We start from the raw sequence: 19,831 nt of genomic DNA, 5'->3' as shown, positions 1-19,831 counted from the left end.
GTACGGAGGCCACCAAATTTTTCTATGCTGTTCCGCCCGGTAGAAGATGGTTAGGGTCGCAATATCAGTCGCGGGAGATTCCTGGAAGTGTTTCCAAGAGTTCCCAGGGCTTCCTCTGCGCGCCTAACGAGGGCCACCCTTGGGGTTTTATTGGGTAGAAATCCCACTCTAACTTCCCGCCAAAGGAAAGCAGAGTATCTTTTAGATCTCCCACATGTAAAAAAAAAAGGGTATGTCTATTGTAATGATTGTTACTGTGAATAAATATGTTAGCTTTTGGCGGAGTTGTGACTATTTAAATTTAGATGACTAAATTGGACAAAACTTTTCCACCGACCTCATAGAAGCATAATCTAAATCACTATCACGTAAACTGTCTTTATCCAAAACAGGAAAAACTGCGCTTTGGATGCGGTTGTGGAAGAAATGAAATTGGACTCACTTGTTGATTATTTTGGATCTTTGCGGCGGATCTTGCGGTTTTTGTAGAAATCACGGTATCCTGCCAAATCCGTATATAAAGCTAGTTAGTTGCAGCTGCCAATCAAACGGTATTAATCGTTCCGATCTTAACACTTTTTTCATTTTACATTTCACTGTAGAGTGTAATTGAAGTTTGAGTATCGTATTTCTTATAACGTCTGTAGTATAACAAGTTCAAAGAAAACATTTCTCGGCGTGAATTTGCATCACGTAAATTTTCTATTCATTTCACTTGCTACTCCTTTTTCTCATTTTCAATTAAAAAATTATCCATAAAAATGGCGGAGGATAAGTCCGGTATTTTGTATCTCTTTGATCGACCTGCTGAGCCGGTTTACGTCCCCAAAGGAGAGAAGAAAGTCGCTTTTGATATTCCATCTGACTATTTGGTAAGTGTTATTCCTCGTTTTTTGAACTAACATTTAAATGAAATATGCAAATACTTTCTTCACGTACATAACACAGATATTTATATCCTCTTGTACTCGAGTTAAAGTTTATTTTGATATGTTTCACTTATTACGATATCCAGTGATTTTTTTATGATAATTTTTGCTAAATAATACCGTAGGGGAAGTTAAATAGAGGCGCAGTGAAGCGTGCCTGTTGCCGATTGTTGATAATCGGCTTTTAAGGATGGAGAATTATTTTACGATAAAAATTAAAATTAATGTATTTGCTGTTATTACACTCCGGATTACACTAGTCTTGTAGCGTAAAAGATTAATATTTTAAAATATTAAAACAAGATAAATACTTCCTCCATGAAGTATTTAATATGAAAATAATGTATTAAACTAATATTTCGTATCTATTGAAAAAAAAGCTAGTAAGCAGTATAAATATTTCTTTTTAATTCAACATTATTTACGAGCATTGCCATGGTAATATAATAATTAAAGAGTGTATGCTCAAAATAGTTAAGTACTATATCTTCTACATATGATGCAATTATATAATAAAGTATTAAGCAATTTTATTATACAATAAAATTAGGCATTCATATTATTTTTGTTGTGAAAAAATTTTTGCTAGATTTTTAACGAAATTTCAATTACTCAGTATTAATCACTACATTCAGATCGAATTTTTTGATACTCAACGTTTTCAATAATTTGTTCAGCCTGACAGATATCGTCCTGTGGCTACTCAAGTGTTCAATCGTTTCGGTGACGATGCAGACACAAAACTTCAAGTGAAGCAGATTACACTTCCAGATCTTAGCGTTCCGATGCAACTTGGACGTCATCAAGCATTTTCCCTGTTTATTCCATCGCATCGTAAATTAGCTGCACGACTAATTGACATTTTTTTGGGTAAACAGATCTCTTTTCACTTTTATATGTATTTGTTAAGGCGTAACCTGTAGCCGGATTTATGGCAGCGAGTCAAGTGGTCGCCGTCGCAGGCAAATATCGCTTTTTCAAAACACCACAAGTGTTTATTGCGTTGCCTGCGACACTTAGTCCCTAGGACCAGACCCTGCCATAGATCCTGGAATCTCCGAACGGAAAATAGACTTTAACAAAGCCTAGAAAAGCGGAGATTCCACAGGATTCCCACGCATCTGTCCACCGAACACGTTCTTCGGTCGTCGTTCACCCCACCCTAAGATAACCCGCTAAGGGTGAAATGGAGGGAGGTTGCGATGTAAACTGATTGGTGATCTAGAAGAGGAAAAATCACCAATCAGGGTGTTTTTAGGAAAATAGGAGTCTTCTTCGAGGGAAACCGCAGAGACTCCGGCAGAAACATTTAGCAACTCGTGGGAGAAACACTTGGCCAATCGCAAGTGAAACACCTCTCACTTCGCAATAGAATTTATATCTTGAATTAGTTGCAGAAAATAGAACATAAAATAAAAACTTAGTGTTTCAATCAAGAAACTGGTCCTTCGAAGCCTTAGAACATTAGTCGGCATACACGTGCAAAAACCGGCAAAGCTTGAACAATCGAAAGATCAACCGCAAGCTCCTAACATATTTCTGTCTAGTTCTTTCATTTTTTCTTTTTAATTGATTAATATGTCATAATTTCATTGGAAGCCAATGTAATTTCAATGAAATTAATAATTTATAGTATAGGTATATTATAGGTATATACAATTAATGATAAATTCACAACAACCGTGAATTCTTAACATTTCGATCATTCGTTATACGTTCTTTTTCTCATTTTCAATCCCAATTATTAGATATTTCTCAAATTTGGTTACTAGCTACTTCGTAAAAAACTGTTAAAGTACTATTTTGCGGATACTTATTAATTATTACAATAATTATTCAGAAAATGGTATACAATGAAAAGTGAGCAATTTCAAGGATTTATTTACATCTTTGCTTAAGATGAATATAAACCAACAGTTTATTTTGTTTGGTTTATGTTTATTTAAAGAAGCATCCCGACTAGTACAGTAGTAATGGGAACACTAAAATGTTTTAGCTATAGATGACAAAAATTTGTTATCAAATCTTTTTAGTCTCAGCCTCTAGAATAATTCCAACTTAGAAATGATAAATGTAAAAGATGGACTCGATCGGATAACAGGAAAATATGCCTCGAGTGTAAAATCTCATAAGAGTAGCTTAGCTGCGCCACTACTCCGATTCATTTAACAAAGTTGTTCAACTGCTTTTTTCTCATTATTACATGTACTTTGACGCCTGACTGATTTTACGACCCCACTATATCGTGTCCACCGACTATACTTAGAAATTCATACTTTTACAACGCTGCCGTCATTTTGTGAAAGTTAACAAATCATTTTGCACAAATTTCGGAGGTCGAAATATAAGGGTCATCTCAGGGAACACGTTGCATACATATGTAAAAGTTATTCATCGTATACTATTTTTTATATTTTCGCCTATAGGTATGAGGACATACGACGACTTCTTATCTATCGCGGTATACTGCCGTGATCGTTTGAACCCGAACATGTTTATTTATGCCTTGTCGGTGGCGATACTTCATCGTCCTGATACAAGGGACCTACCAGTACCACCATTGACCGAAGTATTTCCGGATAAATACATGGATAGTGGAATATTTGCTAGGGCCAGGGAGGAAGCTAACGTCGTTCCTGCAGGTGCAAGGGTATGTAGAGACATTCGTAATTTATAGATCTATCAAATGTAATTATGAGTCATTATTTTGAGAGATAAGTAAAATCATGAACATTTTTCATTGACTGTGTACATGGAAAATTTTACGTGCAATATTAAGATTCGAGCCGTTTCATGGTACAGAAATGATTGCAACGAAGATTATTAGCAAAATATGTATTTAACGAGGTTATTAAAAGAACGTAAATAGAGAAAACTTTTGGATCGGCTAAATATATTTCTTGGACACAGGTACCAATTGAAATTCCACGAGATTACACTGCATCAGATCTTGATGAGGAGCATCGCGTCGCTTATTGGAGAGAAGATGTTGGAATCAATCTTCATCATTGGCATTGGCATTTGGTCTATCCGGCTGATGCGAACATTAATATTGTTAACAAGGATCGACGTGGAGAACTCTTTTACTATATGCATCAACAGATCGTGGCTAGGTTAGTGCTGAAAACACTAAAATTATACGAAACCTTTTATTTTTATTCTATTCACATTAAGATTATGTAATACAGTACCTATTTGTAGAAATCAAGGTTATCAGATATTTGTATATCAAAAAGAAACAGTTGCGATTTAAATACAACATTTGCAGGTACAATTGCGAACGTCTCTGTAACCGACTTAGTCGAGTGAAGCGATTCCTCAATTGGCGTGAACCGATTCCAGAGGCTTACTTCCCAAAGCTAGATTCCCTGGTCGCCAGTCGAACATGGCCATCCCGAACGGGCGGCGCAATCCTGAAAGACATCAACCGACAAGTGGACGAATTGAACTTCGACATCCAGGATTTAGAAAGGTGGCGCGATCGTATCTATGAAGCGATCCACACGGGATCTGTGATTAATGCAAGAGGCGAAAGGATTCCCTTGACCGAAAAAGGTGGCATCGACGTCCTTGGAAATATGCTGGAAGCTAGCATTTTGTCTCCTAATATGAATGTCTACGGTGATCTTCATAATTTTGGTCACGTCGCCATTTCTTATGTCCACGATCCCGATCATCGTTATTTGGTAAGCGTGCACGAGACAATAACAGGATGAGATTGTGTGACAGGAGATTCTGACGAGACAATGCATTGTTTTCTTGAAAATTGTTAGGTGCTCATGGGAAAATTTTAATCATTCTGAAGGAAGTTGTGCGTTATTGTTATATTGTAGTTATGCAACTTTTTAACTGTTAGGCTAATAGTTTATTGCATAACCGGATTAACTGTTGCTGCTGCTTAACATTTATTTTTTCTTGAAAATGTTTATATTGAAATAATTTAGGAAACAACGAATATATTTTTTCACAATAGCCCACAGAATATTTACAATTCACAAATCTTAGATTAAGTAACTAAATAATCAATATATATATATTTTTTTAGGAGAGTTTTAGTATTATGGGTGATTCGGCAACTGCCATGAGAGATCCTATATTCTATAGATGGCATGCATTTATTGACGATGTCTTCCAGGAACATAAAAACACGTTACCTCAGTACACCGTACAGCAGGTTTGATACTTTTTCATAATTTTCAGTATTGTAGTTTAAATATTTTAGTGAAATGTAAAATATAAATATCATAGCTAAAAGGAATGAATTACAGTAAGGACGGCAGGTAGAAAATTTAAAATAAAATTGAATCTTTAAAATAATAAATAAATATTCAAAGATTAGGCATGCGTATAATAAAACTCTAACAATACATGCTGTAGTATAATTTATTTTAACATCGATAATAACAGGTAGTAATAAATTTGTACAATTACACTGTAGTTTGAAATTTTATCACATAAATATTATACACTGCTACGCATCTTTATACACTTCAACTTATGTATTATATATATTCATAGAAATTACACAGATCGGTGTCTTGTATTAATAACAGTTATTTCGTGCAAAATCTGAGGTTTCAAAAATCATGCTCCTGACTAAGGTTTCGAGTCCTTATATTCTCAGGTTTCTGTCCATTCGCTTGTTGATATGTTCGAACGTATAAACTTGGACACCTAACCGATTTGACGACCTCCCTATGTTTCTTCCATCGACTATACTTTTATCTCAGTGGCTCCCGGCATTAGCCATACGTCGATTCGTCCGCGTAAACTATCCCAGAGATTCCCGGCATTAATCATACACCTCTTTGGCTCCTGGTGTTAGCTATACACCGGTTCGTCCTACTTTCCTAGCCATAGACCCGTTTTAACCATAAAGCCCAGGCTACACTCGCCGTGCCCCGCATACCGGTACTCGCAACGCGTGACAAGACTATAAAATTCAACTTGGTACAATTATTTTGATTAAATAATTTAGATATATTTGGTGAATTAATAAGACATAGGAGTGAACTGTAACTGTTTCTTGTATAGGACTGATAACATTAACTTTATGTTTTATTGTTCACAGTTGGATTTCTCAGGTGTTGAAATAACGGACATTAGACTAACAACCAATCAGCAACGAAATGAATGCGACGCGAAAAAGAGGCACCGTCCGCATCTATATAGCGCCAAAACAGGATGAACGTGGACTACCATTTACATTCAGATCTCAAAAGAATTTAATGATTGAAATGGACAAGTTTACAGTAAATCGTACGTTGCCAAATATTTATGATTCTATATTATACATTTGAATAACAGTTCACATTCTGTAACATTCTTTTCATCGTGATGTCTTCCAGACTTTTCGAATACATATTAAATAATTAGATTTGCAAACGTACTGAGTCGTTTGAAAGCAGTAAACGTAGCTTATATTAACATTATATATCGCACTAACGACGAGATGTATTTTTAGTACAATTTTAAGTACAATAGTTCAATTGCTGCTGTAACATTCTTTTCATCGTGATGTCTTCCAGACTTTTCCAATACATATTAAATAATTAGATTTGCAAACGTACTGAGTCGTTTGAAAGCAGTAAACGTAGCTTATATTAACATTATATATCGCACTAACGACGAGATGTATTTTTAGTACAATAGTTCAATTGCTATGTCTATCTTATTGCAGTTCGTCCAGGTAAAAATACAATTGAACGCAAATCAACAGAGTCGGCAGTAACAATACCTTTCGAAAGAACTTTCCGCAATTTAGACGAAAATAGGCCAACAGAAGTTGGAGCGTTGGAAGCATTTAACTTCTGCGGATGCGGATGGCCACAACATATGATCACACCGAAAGGAAACAAGGAAGGCTTTCCAATGGAATTATTCGTTATGGTGTCTGATTATACTGGTGATGCTGTGAGTATTTTTCCTTGTACTTCGTATAACGTCAGTATTAAATACTTTTTGACGGTATCATTATACTATAAAATACTTATTTTCTTCTTATCTTAATAGATGGTCATACTATAAAACAATATAAAACATTCTTTTTACAATTTAATTAGATTTGTAAGCAACTTTTAACTTGACAAATAAGGTTTCGCTAATTTTATTTATTTGTTGGTTTCTCAAAATCAAACTTATGTGTCTCGATAATATAGCTCTTTAAATAGGAAAATAAGTATTTCAATAACAAGAAAATGGGATAAAGTAGCCATTTGGATATGAATCAGGCAACTATTGTACAGCATTTTGTACTTAGAATTGTTTGCAGAATCTGTTAACGCAGCATCGATATTTTCTTGTTACATTCGTGAATTCTCCTAAAATTCTAATGTAAATACAATAAGATTTAATGTAAATACAATCATCGATTTTTCAATATTGACATTTAGGTGGAACAAGAAGACGCGACTGGTTGCAATGATGCTGCAAGTTTCTGCGGTTTGAGAGATAGAAAATATCCTGATGCACGTTCCATGGGATATCCGTTCGATCGTCAGCCTCGTGCTGGTGTTGAAAATTTGGCTCAATTCCTTACTGGAAATATGGCGGTAACTGAAATAACTGTTCGCTTTTCGGATAAAGTTGTACCCAGATCAAGAACCGGAAGCATGGGAAACACGTTAAACTTTAATTAATGATTTACGGACATGAGTTGAACTACTGAACTATATGAGGCATTTAATGGCGTTTGTTTAAAAGGAGAATCTGCATATCATGGTTGTATCTACTTACTTGTAACTTAAAAACTACTTTAAAATATAAAATAAAGCAATAAAGACTATAAATAAAGTAAATTGTGTTTGCAATGTACCATCCGATAGTTTGCCGAAAGAAAACATTTGACACCAAATTTCAACCCTCTATCTCGACCAGGGGGGACTTACATGGAAAATTCGGATTATCAGTTTTTGCACTATTCTCCCTATTTTGTGGTGTGCAAAAATTCCCTTGTTAGAAAACTCGATACATGTTTACTTTGACTTCTAACCGATTTTACGAGCCCGCTGTAATTCTTTCACCAACCCTACAGATAGTTCACATAGTGAAACGGTCACATTGAATTCTTTAAATGGAACCATGCAATTTATTTATTACAATATTGCAGGGGACATCAAAATAAATTTAATCAGCACAGAATATAACATTTTTATTTATATAATATCAAATTTACAGCAGTGAAAATAGCAGTATGTATATTAATTTCTGTTAGATACGATCTTATAAACTCTGATTATGAATGTAAATAGAAAAATATCTGAGGTTTTCAAAATAATATTTCTTTGAAAATTATGAGTTATTATTATGTTTCTCTATAGTTTAAAATTTAGAATTCTTATTGCGAAAGAAGAGCAACCATAGATATTCAAAACAATATTACAGGAAAATATAAATCATTGGGGTAACACTTCTTTAATGATCTTTTACATAAATAAATATGAATACAAGAATATGGCTAAGATGAGAAATATAATGTACATGATAATGTTTTTTATATTTCGCATGTAATAATATTAAATAAATTTATAACTCTTTTATATAATAAAACTGTCTTAAAACGAATTACTCACTATTACTTGTAGTTGAAGTAAAGTATAAGTAAACGTTATAAAACCATAAAAACGTTCATGCGTCAAGTTTTATTTGTGACAAATGGACTATCTTTTCTTCTTCCCTTTGAACGAGATATCCAAAGCAAATTATCTTGCTGCAACGAAACATAAATATAAATATTTAACGAGAAAATCAGTTGTTTCTTAATGAAGTTACGATTACCTAAAAAGAAAATATAATATGAATAATTGCATTCATTTATAAATAATAAAAAATATTTCTAAAATGATTGTTTTTGCAATGGAGAAAGTATTTTCTAAATATTTACAAGTTGAGAAGCTATCAAGTAAAATTAGTAATTGTTAGCATAATGATCGATGTGTAGTATAGTCGATGGAAGAAATACGGCATTTTACGTTTTTCGATTGGGTTTGAATTCTCAGGTTTCTGTCGATTCGCTTCTCGATATGCTCGAATATGTGAATTTTGATGCCTGAGCGAAATTACGACTTGGCTATATTTCTCCCATCGACCATAACTATAGAAATAAGTGATATGGTTTTGTGATCTACACAATTTTTTCTTACATGCAACGCAATATTGCCTTATTAGTATTATTATTTTATTTGACACACACTGTATAGAACAAATACCTGAAAGTAATCTTCAATTTCTTGAAGTGTACGATTCCTTGTTTCTGGTAAAGCAACGTAAATAAATACTGCTTCTAGAAAAGCAGAAGTTCCGAAAATTGTAAAAATTCCAGCAACTCCCACTTTTTCACTTACCTGGGAACAATCAGAAATCAAAAATTTGTAAAATATTATGTAACACGTTGTTATACAAAATTTTGATATATTTAAGAAAGTTAATTTTTAATTGTATTTAATTCAATTAAATTCATTCTTAAATGTATTCAAGTTAAGAAGGAGAAACTCCGCCTCCGTGGGCGTATACGTTAACGCCCGCAGTACCAGTGTCGCAGACGTACTGGTCGTACTGTTCGCGAGGCGTGTTCGCTACCCATTGAGGTGCTTGCACACTCGGCCAACTGGGATGCATGGGGGCGTCACTCCCCAAAAGTCACGTGGTCAGACTTTCCTGCGCTGTTCAATTGCGAAATATCGTATAATAGAAAAAAAAACGTACCATAGGAAAAACCTTGGTAACAATGAAGAGGAGTAAATTGAAAAGGAAAAAGTTGCAACCGCCCCCAATTCCACGTGCCCTTTGCGGAAGTAATTCGGCAACCATTAATCCTGGAAGTGTCATTAGTCCCACGGTATTGGCTGCCACGTACAGCAGTAATAAAATACCAACAACGTATATCTACAACACATAAATGAAATGCAAGAGGTTTAGGTGCACTTATAAAATATAAAAAAGATTTTTTTTTTAAATAAATTTTGTACATATAAAATTATCACGTTTTTAATATATACTATAATTCAATAGGTGACATAATAATTAAATACTATGCTATTGATTTTTTAACAATTAATTAGTGTTTGTGTAATGTCTTATGTTAATATGTAATATTTTTTTTAGAATAATATAACTTACATCTACAGAAGACCCCTTTTTGAGTAACATATATCCTGCAAGAATTAACGAAGAGGAAGCTGTTCCAAGAGCCGAAAAAATTCCCAGATTTCTTCTACCCATTTTTAACAATAAAACGCTCGCCACTGAGCTAAACAAAAATCTAATAATTGCTGTAATTACTGCCGCTAAATAGCTGTTCATACTATCACCACCTGCATATGACAAAAAATAACAGAATTATATAATTAATATAATCGCTACATAAAAAACTATTTATCCCATTTTTATAGAATTTATGTAGGAACCGACGACGGAAAAATATTGAGGGACCCCAACACGGGAATCGAACCCGGGACACCTTCGGCTTAGCAGCCGAGGCTTTGCGCGCTACGCCAGCCACTCCCTCTCTATTCTCCCTTCGAGGTTTCCTATTTGGGTATGGAGGCCCCGATACTACACTCGGCCATCCTGTTCTGACATTCGCCCTCGAATGTCCTCAGTGCAACACAACTCAACACTTTCGGGTACACTTCCCCACACAGTGGCACACAGCCGAAACAACGCATTTCTGGGAGACGTGCAACCCTCGAGATGTTTTCATCGCACATTTCCTGGCTTCGTGTAGCCGTAGATGCCTCCATCCCAGATGAGTCCCCATTTGTAGGAACCGACGGAAAAATATTGAGGGACCCAACGGGAATCGAACCCGGGGCACCTTCGGCTTAGCAGCCGAGGCTTTGCGCGCTACGCCAACCACTCCCTCTCTATTCTCCCTCGTCGATTTCCTATTTGGGTATGGAGGCCCCGATACTACACTCGGCCATCCTGAACTGACATTCGCCCTCGAATGTCCTCAAGTGCAACACAACTCAACTCAAAACACTTTCTGGTACACTCCCCCACACAGTGGCCACAATCCAGCCGAATCTCTGTTTCTCAACTCTTTTTGAGAGACGTGCACAAACCCTCTCATCACATGTTTTCATCTCACAGCGCCTGGCTTCGTGTAGCCGTAGATGCCTCCATCCCAGACGAGCCCCCGTATGTAGGAACCGACGGAAAAATATTGAAGGGGGACCCAAACGGGAAATTGAACTCGGGACCTTCGGCTTAGCAAGTCGAGGCTTTGCGCGCTACGTCAACCACTCCCTCTATATTCTCCCGTCCCGGTTTCCTATTTTTTGGGTACAGAGGCCCCGATACTACATTTATAACTTTGATTACGATAAAGATTGTAATAAATTTGTAATTGAACGCAATATTGATAATAGAAATAACGTGTGAAAACACCAGAGTATCTTATGAAAAATTTACCCATGAACAATTTATATAAAGCATCGTAAAATGCTGTAAATTTTGAAAAAAAAAAGTTTTCCGAAATTTCTTTATCACCACAGTGTAGGAAATACACAACATTGAATTTAACTTCTTTTCCACATCTTGTACAGTTTCATAAATATTCACGATAATATGAAAACTCACAACTGTTTTGAGAGGGCGGTTTTTACACCTAAAACCGTTCTATTACCGAAATAAAAAATGATTTCGTTATTAGCGCGAGCTACATTGCCTTATGCAATAAATATTTAGTAAATATTTATACATTAAATTTAAAGATTCTTCTTACCAATGTCTTCCACGAGATTCACTCCATAGAAAACGATAACATATGTTCCACTTATTAATTGAAGGGTATTAAATATGTTAATGATTGTCAATGGTTTGAAAACACTTGGATCGAAGATCGTGGAAATTGCCGAAGAAATTTGCTCGGTCCATGACATGTTTGTAGCCGTACGTGCTAAATCTGCTTTCACTCGTGCTTCCAAGATTGCCATTTCGGCATTAACCTGTTTTTAACAAATTATTAATTTTCAGACTGAATTAAAAATATAAAATATCACTTGTTAAAATGAAATACTTCCTTCCCGTTTCCGTTTATCAAATATTTCCACGATTATTTTGAAATATTACTAAAAAATTTACAATCATCTAAATATTTGACTACATCTCGGATAAAGCTTGAAAAATTGTTGAAATGCAAATAGCATGGGAATTTTACATACTTAATAAAAACTATTTACTGTATTATAGCGACCAGCTACAGCGAAGAACATTTGGCGAGCAGACTACCAGCACGGTTTATGACGTGCGCGCTTGAAAAGCTATTTTTGAGGAAACCGTTTTTAGCTTATTTAATTTCTAGAAATTCGACAATGCATGTCCGCGTAGAAACTTTCTCCGACGGCCTCAATAGCAAATTGCCGCATCATAAACCAAGGGTTTCCGAAAGGTCCGCCGTACGAGGCCCGGACCGGCAGGTCACGAGTACTTGACCTGGAGGAAACTCAGCTGTGTCGCCAAATGACGTCACGGGAAAAACCTCCCCCTCCAAGTCGCACTGCGGTCCCCGAAAAAGTGCCCCAAGGGCGCAAGGGACACGCAGCGACTCGGAAAGAAATTACCTGATTGGTTAACACCGATGCGACGGGTTAACCAATCAGGGATGATTAACACATAGCCGAAAGGCAGTAAGAAAAAAGCGAGGCGACAGGAGGGCAGTCTTGCACGGACCTCCAGAGCCGTAAGTCAACAACTAATAAAGATCTCACTACTACCGTGTAGGTACATAGCGTAACCCTAGTCACGCCTTGTTATTTATTCGTAACCACATTCCTTCAGTATTATCAGTTACTATTTAGTTTAATAACAAAAAGTATTTCAATTCGTTTATTACTTATAAATATCTCAAGTTAATTAAATTCGAATAGAAAAGAAGGAAGCAAACGAAAATTTAATTAACGATACTCTGTTTAAATTTCACACGAAACAGATGCTGTAATTATTAGAACTACATACTCTACCTGTTCTATGTTACCTCCTCTCAACCACAACAAAGCTTTTTTCGCTTTATCAGGTTTCTTCTGTTTCACGAGCCAAGCAGGACTTTCTGGTATTAGAATCAATGCAATCAATGCTGCTACGGGAAGTATAGTCCCACAGAAAGCCACAGTGTTCCAAGTGAAAGAAGCTCCCAAGGCGTACACTATGACAATACCGAGACAATAGAAAGCGAGCTTGTTTCCTGTTAGAAATCCGCGGAGCCCTGGATCAGCCATTTCACCCAGTAAGACCTATTCGAGAAAATTCCAAAACTAACGTGTTAAGTTTCAAGAAAAATTATTAATTCGAAAATTTTTCAAGTTTCAAGAAGAACTACATGTAACCATTAAGTCATTTTAGTTTCAAAGTTCAAAGCTAATGGAGTATAGAGTATTAGAGTTTTGTGAGATAGAATTAGAGTATAAAGGAATATTCCAATATTCCTATTGTTTGTGAGTAAAATCTCTCAGCAACCTAACGTTCCTACAATAAGTAGGAGTTGAAATAAGTCTAGTTGAAAAATCGAAGTATCATAAGGTGTAAGTTTACATGACACAAAACGAAAGTATAATATGTTGTAAAATAAAAACCAGCGGATTAATTGGAAATACTGAAGAATAATGATTTGTATAATTTGCTGAGATGACCAAGAACATAATAATTGTACGTTCAAAGAAATAATTTGAAGACTGAAATAGAACTGATTAGATACTTTTTATGTCAGATTAATTTAAGTTAAAAGGTATACTGAAAATAGAAATAGAAAAAATGCTTTACTGTACATAGATTATTGTTAAATTTAATTATTAGAAGCAGTAATATATTATTATTTTATACCTGAGCTGGCACTGCCATAAGCCCAACTGCGAAACCCGATATGGCTCTTCCTATTAAGAGACAAGGAATGTTTTGAGAAAAACCTATAATGACCCAGCCAACAGAAAGTGGTATTGCTGAAAATCGCAAAGAACCACGTCTGCCGATTCCATCTAACAACGGACCTGACATCAGAGATCCTATAGGTGTTGCTAAACTGTGAACTGAAGCTGAAATATAAAGTATTAAAATCTGTTTAGAATTTTTAAATACACATTTTTGTAATCAATATCAATTGAGTAGTTCACAATTATAGTGGTATAAAAAGTCCATATAGTATTTTCAAATTTTTAATGAAAATAAGAATTAAAAAATAATATCTTAAAAAATTACAACATTATTCATTACAACTTTATGTTTCTCTACTATTATAAATAATTGAATGCTATTATACGCTTTTATGGAGTTTAAATAAACAGCATAATACAGTAATGTTTCAGTAACTTCTCGCAAAAACGTTTCAATAAATGTATACTGTTACCCCCATCACTTCTTGAAACTACCTCCAACAACTGAAAGTAGAGTTAATTTAGATTAGGTGGCCCACTAGTAACTAGATCTGCCGCCCCTTGCGATATAGAAGGCGTGGCGACAGAGCAAGTGGGTGGAACCGTTTCCGCTTCATCCACGTCGCTGCCGCTGGACCAGGAGGGGTGGGGGTGAAGTCTCCTCCCTTGCACCTCTGTGCCTACGACTCCACTGCGGAAGGGTGTCTTACAGCTTCTCCCCCGCAGAAGGGCCGCCCAAACCATTACTAAACCATAACTTTTTACATACTGACAATGAATTTAAATCTACACACACGCGCGCGAGGAGGTGGAGCGAATGGAGAGAAAAATAGCTAATACTGTCAAATAGCGTAGTACGATCTCAACGATCAAAATTTGTGTATTGCAGAATAAAAGATTCCGTTATGCTATGTGGGCGCTCAGAATTAAACATGGAGGGTTAAGGGTTCTATAATAACATTGCTTATAAAATATATATATTACAAATATTGTCTACGAAAACATACTTTTACCTTATTATAATTTATCAAACCTATGAAATTAATGTTTCAAATTCTCTGGAGCATAAGTAGAATTTTTTTTAACATGAAGAGTAAAGTTTAATTTTGAAATGTCTACGTACCTATCCAGGATCCAAGTTCACGATCGGCATGCATCGTGCCATTTTCTTCAGCTAGTTGGGGTAATAAAACAGCACTGTAACCAATAGGCATTCCTCCACCGGCTGCAAGCAATAAGACCGCACCAGTAACTAGACACTAGAACACATTAGCGTAGTGATGTAAATTTATGAATTTCTAGGACTTTGAAGAGCGAATATCATTTGCAAAGTAATAAAAACGTATATGTAATTGTAAAACCAATTTTCAATTATTGTACCTTTAAAAAATTTATCTTGTATGTTTCAATTTTAGTTAGTATACATATAATAGGTACATACAACTTTTTGCTACTGGATAAGTATAGTTTGTTGACGTTAATATTTTAAAGGATTTTCTATAAACTTAAAGATGCAACTTAAAAATACACATATCATTTCCAGATTAATTGAAGCAGATGCTGCAATGATTCATTGTTTCATATATTGTGACATTGTTACTTTTTCCAGATGCGCAATATTTTTTAATGTTCCCCAAAGAAAGAAATCAAGTGGCGTATCTATGCTGTAACATACCCGAAGGATTATTCCAGTTGGATGTCTTAGGAACGTGTTTCGATTACTCTAAGATACGATTACAGTGTGTACTGTACTTGTATACTGTTACTATTGTTTCTTGAAAATCTATGCGTCTAGATTTATGCGAATTCTATGGGAGTAAATTAGCCTACTTGTCACCCTTGGACAGCCCTTTCTAGTCTCCGAGTATGGCACCTACCTGGGGAGTTAGGCTCTAGGGCAGCGCCGTTCAGTCATTGCCCGCACGGGCAGCGTACTAGACTTCCCCGGGCATAAAAAAATCGGCGGGCAACAAGCCACGCCTTCTCGGGCAATGGTACGTGTATAGTCCTATGCTGAGAAGATGACAAGCGGAAGGAATGCGGGTCTCATTGGTTGTAGCGGACAGTCCCATAAAGTCAGATCACACGCATTTTTACTATGGGCCGAAATGGTCACATCTACTAATCCATCGCGTGACGGTGAGTGTCAAAGGTGGAGAGAGCAGTTTATTTCCCTTGCCTCTATGCCGTCTCATCGCCCATTTTAAGAAGGAGAATTATGTTTCGAAGATATGTAACACAAGTGTTTTTCCCCCATTCCGCTTTAATGTATGTGACATCACTAGTTCGTGATTTTGCCCTCAGCTCAGCCTGCGGGCATCGGCGGGCGCCCTTGCCCGCTTGAAGCTCTACTGAACGATACTGCCCTAGGGTGAGTGATGGTTTTAACTAGACTAATTCCCCTGTATCAAGTCGTGACTATAGGAAACATCAATCGCTACTGAATGTGCAACAATGCATAAAGCACGTCTTAGGCTCGGGCTTCAGAAAGTGACTTAAGAAGTATCGAATATACAAGAAATCTTTAAACAAGAGTTATTCAAAAATAGCGTAGCTAGGCGTCCGTTCCTTAAAACCCAAAGTCTTAACAGTAAATTTTCTGCAATTCTTCATATTTGAAAATTTAATCAGTGTGAATCATTACAACACAATTCATAATATAACCAATATAAAATTCAATGCGTATCTTCTATAAATCTTACTTTTAAAACGATACAAGTTTTGTATTCTTACCTGTGCAAATACACCTTTGGAGTTGGACGAATAATACGATACGTCATGTTTGTCATAAAAAGAGTTGCTTTTATTGTGATTATTATTATTATTATTTTCAATATCTTCACAAACGTTTTTCACTTGTGTCACCTTTACATAATCAACTGGATGGTATCCAAGCATTGAATGGCGTTCTTCACTGAAATGAAAGTATTTGAAAAATTATTTGCAATTATATAGAAATCTTATCGAACGCGTTATTAAGCAGTAATATAGAATGTAAGATATTTAATTGAACTAAAAGTTGTCATAACCAAAGGCTGTTAGAATTTTTAAGTGCTTTTAAAGTGACTATAGTCACAGGTAGTACCTATATAGCGAGTGCTCGTGGATGGGTGACTATAGTCAGTCATCGTTAGTAACGAAAGGGTTATATAGGTATGATATGTAGAAGTTTAACATCTAGCACCTGGTAACCCAGATAATCTGGGTTATCAATTGAGTTACGCCCAATGAAGGCGACCACCGAACTCAGCTGAGTTCAACAATTTAAATTTCCCGCTTTTTTAGAGGTGCCTTTAAAACTGATTTCTGTTAAAACTAGTCCGATTTATGTCGTGTTTGGACTCATTTTCATCGCGAGGACTTCACCAATTCATTGATACTACATTCCTAAAGATAGGATGAACATTATAGATATTGAAATTTGAAATTTTTATTCACTTTCTTTATCGGTATGTTTAAGTTTGCTGAGCTCGAGGCACTGAGTGGTGGGGGAAGAGTGGGGATAATTCAGTTCAATTTGGTCAAGTACTACTGTACGTAAAAACATGCATTCGTTACACGTTTCGAATATTTCGCATGTAGTTGACATACTTCAATTTATTATAAATGTGCAGAGTATGGTAAACATATTAATAAAATTATTCTAATAAGAAATCATTTTTGCACATATTCAATTTGTTGAATATTTAATCTTAACGTCTGTGTAAACATAGAATAGATTATGTATACACTAAATGTAACTGTGATAATGAATAGAATACAAAAAATTATAACGTCTAATGTTTGAAATGCATCTCAAAGTGTCTAATATTGCTAATTGCACATTCTAAAGGATATCCATTGAAACTGTAAGGATTTAAAATTTGAAGTACACAGCAACCTTCTGATTAACATGATTTTCAGCAAAATATTACTTAAACGACAACTTCCAATTTATAAACTCATTAGCAACTTACCTTTCCGGCGGTGCCATCTTGATTCAAGTTTGAAAAGTTCAAAATGTTAAATGCCAATCCTTATAAAAGTTTAAACAAGTCATTAACAGTTTTAACCATGTAACTTAAAAACTGTCTGTAGATTTATGCACTTTCTTCTTAGTTTCGTCAAGCTTCATTTCATTTAATCTTGCGTAAATTGCTTCTTCAATAGAGAATTCGTACCAGCCAATTCACAGTATCTCCGGCGTTATGATAATTTTTCGTGGTAGTATGCACATAATAACGCATGTTACGATGTTCACTGAACAGGGATTACACTTTTTTATATTCTTAATTTCAGAGATTTTCCAGTGCAACTTTCAAGTTCCTCCTATACTTTCGACTGTCTTTCTTTGTAGATTCAACTTTTTAAAAGGATCAACTGTCTTTATCGACATTCAGGATCAGTGCTTCTTGTTTGAATATCTAAAAAATCGTCGTGAAAGAATGGATTTCATTCGAGATACAATCAACCACAAATGATACTTCAAAATTGGAAGATTTCCCTCGATGAAAATCTCTCCCTCTATTCCACGAAAAAATAGTGTTTGTGTCTTTTTCTCTAACAGCAATTTCAACTGATTGAAGATATTCGAGAAATAATTCTTTCGTAACTAAAATTGTGCCACTTTAATGTGAAAATATTCCTTTTAGAAATTGTCAACTGAAATAAGTGCAAATCACGTTGTCCTGTAACTTATATCTTAGAATTCACTTCGACTCTCGTTCAATGTTCGCCGAAAAGTTCTTCATTGATGTTTTTCTTGCACGAAATACTGTTCCTTAGATATTCCTTTTCAACAGATATTAAACTGCTCTCTCTTTTTTCAACTTTCACAATTCGAAGTTAACATTTCTTTTCGTATTTTTCCTTATTGTAACGAGTGTCATAAGTTAATTGATCTTTTTGAATAAATACGAATGGTATGTTAAATTTTAATACTTTCATAATCTTATCGATTCCTCTTTACTTTTGATCGAAAAGGTTGCTTAACTGTTCCAAAAAGAATTTGTGATCTCGCATTCTCTCACTGCAGTGATTTGTTTTGAATTTATCATACTTAAATTTGTTCGATACTCTCGAACTGGTGCACTGGAAATATAAATTCTCATTTCACTGTTCTTTTTTTCAATTAATACTTAAACGTCCAGAACGTGCTATGTAAAATTCACAAGCTTTCCTTAACTATTAAGGCAGGGGTGCCCAAAGTGCGGCCCGCGATGGCAGATCAGCCGCGATCTTGAATTTACAGAGATAATTTACATTTTTGCAAAAAAATAAATAAATTTTATCGCATAATTAAAAATTGTTCAGTTAAAGCAATACTAAATTTTATATGTAATACATCTTGTTATTATATAGATTGTATATACAGGGTGTCCCGTAAAGAGTGTAACACCCGGAAATGGGGGGTTGCTGGGGTGACTCTGAACAACTTTTTCCTTGACGAAAATGTTCTTTGAAGCTTCGTTTTTGAATTATTAACGAAAAACACTGGCCAATCAGAGCGCGCGTAGAGCCCGCGCTCAGGGACGGGCGAACAGAGATTCACCCGCGCGCTATCGTGAACAAGCGCACGCGACTTTCGCTATTTTCTACGCGATTCCGACTAATTGCAGTTTTTTCAAAAATTTGTACAAACGTCGGAATGACGACAAAAAACCATTTCTCTAAGCCTTATAAAGATAGCGGTACAAAGTCAAATTTTTTTGACAGCAATCGGTAACCGAGAAGTCACGCGTACGCGTTTGTTCACGATCGCGCGCGGATGAGAGTCAACACTCCCGTGGTGTTCAGAGTCACCCCAGCAACCCCCCATTTCCGGGTGTTACACTCTTTACGGGACACCCTGTATTTTATTGTCTTCATGGCCCGCCAAATATTTTTGAATTTACAATTTGGCCCACCTAGGCAAAACTTTGGGAACCCCTGTATTATGGGGTTCAATCTTCTTTTAGATGCGGAAAACGAGCAACGAATTCAGGAATATTTGAAACGTTTGTTGTTTGAAAGATAAAATAATGAAATTTAAAAGACTATTAACTACTGTACAACCGC

The 19,831-nt window shown here is 35.6% G+C and overlaps 2 protein-coding genes across 2 annotated transcripts; one reads left to right on the top strand and one right to left on the bottom strand.

Moving 5' to 3' along the window:
- The first annotated feature begins 761 nt into the window (after positions 1 to 761).
- On the top strand, positions 762 to 7,573 carry LOC108578192 (phenoloxidase 2-like). The gene is given in 10 exon segments (XM_017941474.1): positions 762 to 872; positions 1,607 to 1,799; positions 3,356 to 3,579; positions 3,840 to 4,042; positions 4,198 to 4,615; positions 4,975 to 5,103; positions 6,001 to 6,057; positions 6,059 to 6,188; positions 6,610 to 6,842; positions 7,322 to 7,573. Coding segments are annotated over 10 exon segments (1,944 nt in total). The 3' UTR covers positions 7,568 to 7,573.
- A 989-nt stretch (positions 7,574 to 8,562) lies between these two features.
- Positions 8,563 to 17,768, bottom strand: LOC108578193 (facilitated trehalose transporter Tret1-2 homolog). The gene is made up of 10 exons (XM_017941475.1): positions 17,752 to 17,768; positions 16,529 to 16,709; positions 14,919 to 15,054; positions 13,749 to 13,957; positions 12,893 to 13,162; positions 11,656 to 11,878; positions 10,047 to 10,240; positions 9,633 to 9,812; positions 9,137 to 9,271; positions 8,563 to 8,637 (listed from the first exon to the last, which is right to left on the bottom strand). The coding sequence occupies exons 1-10, from the start codon at positions 17,766 to 17,768 to the stop codon at positions 8,563 to 8,565; spliced, it is 1,620 nt and encodes a 539-aa protein (XP_017796964.1).
- Positions 17,769 to 19,831: the final 2,063 nt, after the last annotated feature.

The sequence above is a fragment of the Habropoda laboriosa genome, unplaced genomic scaffold (genome assembly GCF_001263275.1).
Source record: "Habropoda laboriosa isolate 0110345459 unplaced genomic scaffold, ASM126327v1 scaffold1518, whole genome shotgun sequence".
NCBI classification, from domain to species: domain Eukaryota; kingdom Metazoa; phylum Arthropoda; class Insecta; order Hymenoptera; family Apidae; genus Habropoda; species Habropoda laboriosa.
Note: the sequence above shows the minus strand (reverse complement) of the source record. Positions and strands in the feature narration are given on the sequence as shown.